This window comes from Ursus americanus, chromosome 5 (genome assembly GCF_024610735.1).
Source record: "Ursus americanus isolate L20-20 chromosome 5, mUrsAme1.1.p, whole genome shotgun sequence".
Lineage (NCBI taxonomy): Eukaryota > Metazoa > Chordata > Mammalia > Carnivora > Ursidae > Ursus > Ursus americanus.
In genome coordinates, this window is record NC_142131.1 from 87864797 (window position 1) to 87871432 (window position 6636).

Below are 6636 nucleotides of genomic sequence, written 5' to 3' on the forward strand. Positions count from 1 at the left end.
TGCTTCTGGGTCACACTTTAATAGCCACCCTGGAGCATCAAGTGGGACACCCTGTAACCATGAGATTCACATTGTACAGGACAATGGAAATCAGTGGTTTTAAGGGGGGGGGGGGTCACCTCTTACTGTGAAGACACAGCCACATCTCAAAACAGCAGCAAAGTAAACCAAGCAGGAGCTCCTCCCCGCACCCTGAGCAGCTCCGGGGGGGGGGGGAGGAGGGTGCATGCCGCCGAGACCACGATGCATAGCTGGGGCCCCCACAGCCCACACATGGTAAGGCAGTTCCCAGAACCCACCTGTCCTTCCAGCCAACCCCAGACGGAGAGGGGTGCAGGCAGCCCAGGGGCTAGGCTCTGTACCATCCTTGTCCTGGGCTGATGGCTAAGCGCCCTCCAAACCCATACAGCTGGGGTCCTGTCCATCCTCATCCGGCAGAAGCTATAGCTCAGCTCAGCCCAGAAGCAGGTGCAGGGCCTGCTTCTCCTCACCCCGAGGTCGCGGGAGTACTCCTGCCCCTCCTAGCCACAGAGCAGCCAAGAGAGGACAGCCCAAGCTGGGCAGCGGGCCCTGGGTGGGAAGCATGGTGGGCAGGAAATGCCGGGGCCACTCCGGAACGCCCACGATGCCTGCAGCCTGGGAGGCCCACTACACTGGAGGGCCTCCAGAGGGGATGTGCAGCAGATGGACAGGACCCCCCATGGCACCCTGGCAGCTCCAGAGCCTACAGGAACAGTGGGATGTCCAGCGTTACTTGGTGGCTGTGGGCCACCAGTCCGGCACAGACGCAGTTAAGGCCAGCTGGCCACTCTCAGAGGTCCTGATGTGGAGAGGGCCCTTGATTTTCTCTGACCGCAGCAAGGCCAGGCCCACGTCCCCCTGGCCTGCCCTGTACTTGCCCGCTGCCTGCCCCGACTCAGTGAGCACCGAGGTACCAGGGGTGATGCCCCCAGCAGGGAGAGGGCCGGAGATCCGCACCGGGAACAGGCGCTTGCGGATGACGCCCACATGGTGGGTGCGGGCGGTCAGCTCCTGCCCGATGTAGCAGCCCTTGGTGAAGCTGACACCATTCATGAAAGCCAGGTTGGACTCGAGGGGCAGGGCCACTCCTGGGGGCAGGTCATGGATCCCCTCTGGAACGCCTGTGGGGTGGGAGGGAAGGAGCTCCCTGAGGGCTCAGGTGTCTACCAGGGCTGGGGGTGGCCACTCCCCTCCCCCCCCCAGGGCTCGCTTTTAGAGCCCTATCCTCTGGCACGGGTCGCGGGGTGGGGGGAGGCCGAGCTAGTGCTGGAGGAGACGACCCCTCACCACGGACCTCCCAGGGCACGGATCCACCACACAGCGAGTCCCCGCCACTCCCTGCCCCCCACCACGGCCCAGTCCCGCGCCCATACCGTGCTGGTACCGGTGCCGGTGATAGTCCCGGAGGTCTCCCAGCCGGCCGCCGGGCACCAGGGCCAGGCCCTCGTCCTGGGTGAGAAGCCGCCAGCCCATGCGGGCGGTCCGGGGGTCGCGGGTGAGGATGGTGGCCCCCTCGGCCTGCTCCCGCAGTGGCGCAGCCCCACCAGCCTCCTCCGGGGCGCGGGGCAGCACAGCCCACACGCGCAGCTCGGGTCGCGGCTCCACCGTGACCTTCCGCCGGATCTTGTACAGCGCCAGGTGCCTCTGCAGCGCGCCCAGCACCTCGCGGTCGCACTCCAGGAGGAAGGCGGGCGCCTCGTCGTGCTCGGGGAGTCTGTGGGCAGAGACGGGGGCTCCTGAAGGTGGGCCGCGTGCATGACTGCAGACCTCCGCAGACCACCCGGACGGCTGCGTGCTCTACCTGCGCTCTGCACAGGCGGTGCGCTGGGGACCCCAAGTCCGCGGCGGGGCCCCTCCCCACCCAGGATGCTGGCAGAGCTGGCACATGCCCAAGGCGCAAACCACTTGGTGGAGGAGATGCCATAGATCAGTGGGTGGGGAGCATGGCCCGGGGCCACGGTGCTGTGCATCCTCACGGAGAGATGGAAAGCTGCCAGCAGCCTAACGACCAGAAAGCCACAGGTCCCAGGTAGGTGGCACTCAGATTTCAAAAGGAGCTGGGGCTGAGAAGGGTGGGTGTGCTGCACAGGGGGACAAGGGGACCCCGTGGTGACAGAACAGCTGTCCTCATCGAGGTGACATGGGTCCACACGTGTGAGCACGTCACAGACATCTGCATACACATCCACGCACACACGCACACAGAGCCTGGGAGGAACCTGCACCCACTCTGCGGTGGCCCATGTCCTACCCAGTTGTCACTCCAGACTACAGGAGGCAAGACGCTGCTTGTGGAACTGGCGGAAGGGTACTGAGGGCCTCCCTGTTCTGTTTTCTGCTTCCTGTGAATCTACAGTTATTTCAAAAGAAAAAGTTAAAAAGAAAAAAAAGGCGCTGCCATGGAGGGCGAGGCTCAGGGTGTCCATGGGCGTCAGAGGAAAGCAGAGAAGGGTCATCCTCCACCATAAGCCCTTCCCCATTGTTAGGTATCTCAGCCACATGCAGGTATTTTTTATTTTTAAGTCTGGGGTAAAAGCAGCTGACAAAAACAACATGAAACACTGGCACAGGGACCAATCGGGCATGGGGGGGGCACAATGTGAGGTCATGGCACCTCTGGAGGTCCTGGCCAGGAAGGGAGCTGAGCCAGCCAGAGCAATGAGGCAGGCCACGGTGGGCAGGGCCACGTTCTGTATGCCAGGTAGCCCCTGCGACCAACGAAGTTGGAATGCACCCCTGCTCCCCTGTGCCAAGTCAGACTGTCTGTTGCCCCTGCTGCAGCTGAGGAACGGGGGCCAGGTCAGCAGGAGAAGGGGTCACGTAAGGCAAGTCTGTGCCCAGGGGCCGACATGTAGGTTGGGCCATTCTGGGAGGCCATCCTGGGCACAGATGGGCACTGAGAGCACCCCGAGTCCCAGCCCATTCGATGCCAGGGGCACCTATACCCCCAGCCCTGAGTCACAACCACAAACGTCCCGAGATGCAGTGTTACCACATCAATTTTATCAGATAAACAGGGACTCGTGTCTTTAGCAAAAGTATCTCACGAACGCTGCAGAAGACACCCTTACCCTAAACGTCCCTCACTGTCTGAGATTTCACTGGGTGCCCTGCATTCTTACTTACTAAGCACAGCAACCCTCCTTGAGGCACAAGAGCAGTCACAGGAAGAAGGAGGTTGGAGGGGCCTGGCTGGCTGGCAGGGGACACAGTGGCAGTGCAATCCCAGCCGTCACCTTCACTGATGCCCATGGGGGACTAAGAACACAGGGCCCTGCCAGCTACCCAAGAGGCACCCACGGAGGAGGTCGTGGCAGGAGTGCTGCCAAGATGCTGGTTATATGGGGGCTGAGTGGAGGCCACAGGGAGCAGCAAGGTCCTGCACGGAGGTCTCCCTGGACCCACTCTGCTGGGCACGCAAGGGCCGGCATGCACTGGCCAGGAACTGCCGGACCCACAGCAGAGGAATCGGGTGGGGAGGCGAGGAAACAAGGGAGCAGAGAACCGTCCCCATGCTCAACGGGCAGGCCCAGAGACCAGCAGACACAGACTTGAGAGCATCCCAGCAAAGCCGGCACAGCCAGGAGCGGAACCCAGAGCATCTCGTCAGTGGCCAGCACCCGAGGAAGGCCTCGAGCGTCCAGCTCGTGTGGCTGGAGTGAGAAAACACACAGCTTTGCCTGAGGGGAGGAGCAGGCAGGCATCACATCCCACAAAGGTCCACCATTCAAAATACACGAGAACACCTGAAACTCAACAGTAAGGAAACAACCTGCTTAAAAATGGGCCAGAGACCTTAACAGACATCTTCCCAAAGAGGATATGCAGATGGCAAAGAGGCCACGCCTGGCTGGTGGGGTCACAGGACAGGACAGGCGCTCTTGAAGACAGCCTGAACTGAACACTCTAACACCCCAAAGGAGCTGAAGCTACGTCCACACCAAATCCTGCCTTACCCACAACTGCCAGAAGTCAGAAGCCCCCAAGCCGTCCTTCGGAAGGACAGTGCCTACATAGACTGTGGTCCACCCAGAGGACGAACAGTCTGCGCTGAAAAGAAGGACGCTCCCACACCACCCGACACAGGGGAACCCGCACTGTGTGTCACTGGGTGAAAGGTGTCCATCCGAGCAGGCTACTCGCCCTGTGATTCCAAGGACAGGGCGGCATTCTGGAGAAGGGGGGACTGTGGAGACAGGAGACAGAGCCCCTTGCTGGGTGCCGGCGGACTTGGGGGAGCACAGCGGGGCTCCGGGGCCGTGAAACCCCATCACCCTGTGGGCACAGACACGCGTCCTTCCACACTCGTCCAAATCCACAGCACGCACACACGGAGAGTGACCTCCCGCAGAAAAGAGGGGCTCCGGCTGATACAGCGTCAATGAGGGTCCATCGGCTGGTGGGGACGCTGACCTGAGGGCGGCTACGTGCCTACAGGAGCTCCCCATTCCTTCCCCTCCGTTCTAGGGGAGCCAGAAACTGCTCCACAAAATAAAGTCCACTTTAAAAGCAAAACACTGAAGCCACTAGAGACAAGGTGTTGCCTCCAGGAAACTACAACAGGGTGCCCTGGGCAAGGAACAAGGCCGCTGGCACGAGAAATTCCAGAGAGCACCAGGCAGGGGGGCGCTGGGTTCCCAGGGAAGTGGTCCTCTCCCCAGAGCGGACCCGTGAGACAGGTAGGTAGCACAGGAACAAACAGGAGGAGGGCTGGCCAGAGGAAGACTGGGACAAATGCACCTGGCTCCTCCCCTCCTCCCTTGGAAGCGGGCCATCAACTCTGGGGCGACCCCTCTGCCACACTACAAACCCACACCACGGCTTTCCCAAGCAGGGCTGAGCCAAAGTGGCCACTCGGAAGGTGCCCACCTGGGAGACCAGGTGCGAGTCGCCGGCCCGGCCCTGGCTGCCAGTTCTGAAGGCCTCGCACCGATGCCCCTCCCACCCCCAGGTGGCCTCCCCTCCTACCCTCGGGTGTCCTCCCCTCACACCCTCAGGTGGCTTCTCCCCTGATCCCCCTCCCACCCCCAGGTGGCCTCCCCTCCTACCCTCGAGTGTCCTCCCCTCCTACCCTCGGGTGTCCTCCCCTCACACCTCAGGTGGCCTCTCCCCTGATCCCCCTCCCACCCTCAGGTATCCGCCCCTGGATGTCCACGCCCCCGGTCCCTCCCAAAGTGCCCCGCCCTGGACGTCCTTTCCCGGACTCCGGGAGTCCCATCTAGGTGCCCGGCACCAGGTGGCTCCTAGGCCTGCACGCTCCCCGAGAGGACGGCCCCTCGGTGGGACCGGAGCGCCGCTGCCCGCGCTCACCGGTACAGGAGGACGTCATAGAGCGTGCGGCCCTGGACGTTGAGGAAGTGGGCGTAGCCCGCCCGCGCTGGGGGCGGGGCCGCGCCGGCCGCAGAAGCCGGAAGCGGCAGCTCATTGGTCAGTAGCCCCAGGAGGAAGGGCGCGGAGTCTGGCCCGCGCACGCGCACCAAGGCGCGCTCGCCCAGCGGGAAGCAGGCCCAGGACGCGCCGCCCGCGGGGTCGTCGCAGTGACGGCCCGAGCCGTGGGCCAGGCGGCGTCTTAGGGCCGCGCGCAGCCGCCAGGCCGGGCCGCCGCGCCCCGGAGCCGCGCCCCGGAGCAGTGCCGCGGCCGCCATCTTGGGGAGGACTGAGGCGGCGTGAAGGGGCGGCCTGGGCGGCGGCGCGAGCGGGCGGTGGACGCCACAGCGGCCTCTGGCGGCGGGCGGGGTACGTGCTGGGTGTGGCTGCGCGGGGCGGGACTTGTGCCGGGAAGGAGCGGGAACGGAGCATGCGGGGCGGGACTTGTGCCTGGGGGCGGGGCCGGAGCGTGCGGGGCGGGACTGTGCTGGGGAGAGGTGGGGGGGACGGAGCGGGCGGGGCCTCAGGCTGTCCGTCAGCCTCCCGCCCCGCCCCCTGGCGGCTCCTGGTCTGGGTCCTGCGCTGGACCCCGGCGCTGCTCCTGGTGTGGGAGCGGAGTTCCTGCTTGCTTTATGAGGGTGAGCTGCATAGAAGGTAGGTTCGCCACCTCCATCCTTTCAAGGCACAGTCAGCCCCAACCAGCGCATTGACGTCGTGTGCAGCCGGCCCCCGCCCAGCCAGAACTTCTCATCTCCCTGCCGGCCCCCAGCCCCTGGGACCCCCGTTCCCCTCTGTCTGGGAACCTGACTCTCAGGAGCGGAATCCTGCAGTGTGTGTGCGCTTCTGTGACTGGCTGGCGTCGGGACCGGGTCCTCGAGGTTCATCTGTGGTAGCAGGTGTCAGGTCTTCCTCCTAAAGGATGGGAAGGATTCTGTTGCGTGGACATAGCACAGTTTGTGTACCCATTCCGTCGGGGATGGACATTTGTGTTGCTTCCATTTCTTGGCCGTGGTGACTCTTGCTGCCATATGTGTGCATCTCTCCTGGAGACCCTGGTTGCAGTCCCTTTAATACTGTGTGCAGGAACCACACTCCTGTGGGTTCTCTGCTCTCGATCTGCCCTTCTCTTCTGACACTTAGGATCGTGGAGGGCTCCACATACCAGCTGGGGGGCCTCAGCTCTGACCCTGTCCACGGAGTCAGCAACAGGTTCAGGGCTCAGGCCCACAGATCACCTCCCTGCAGATG

The 6636-nt window shown here is 63.7% G+C and overlaps 1 protein-coding gene across 2 annotated transcripts; it reads right to left on the bottom strand.

Moving 5' to 3' along the window:
• On the bottom strand, window positions 1–5697 carry IBA57 (iron-sulfur cluster assembly factor IBA57). Of its 2 annotated transcripts, none has more exons than XM_045804013.2 (3): window positions 5332–5697; window positions 1395–1735; window positions 1–1142 (listed from the first exon to the last, which is right to left on the bottom strand). In XM_045804013.2, the coding sequence occupies exons 1-3, from the start codon at window positions 5664–5666 to the stop codon at window positions 751–753; spliced, it is 1068 nt and encodes a 355-aa protein (XP_045659969.1). In that variant the 5' UTR covers window positions 5667–5697; the 3' UTR covers window positions 1–750. The 2 variants fall into 2 exon arrangements, with proteins under 2 accessions (XP_045659969.1, XP_045659970.1); XM_045804014.2 differs by lacking the exon at window positions 5332–5697 and adding an exon at window positions 1823–2266.
• Window positions 5698–6636: the final 939 nt, after the last annotated feature.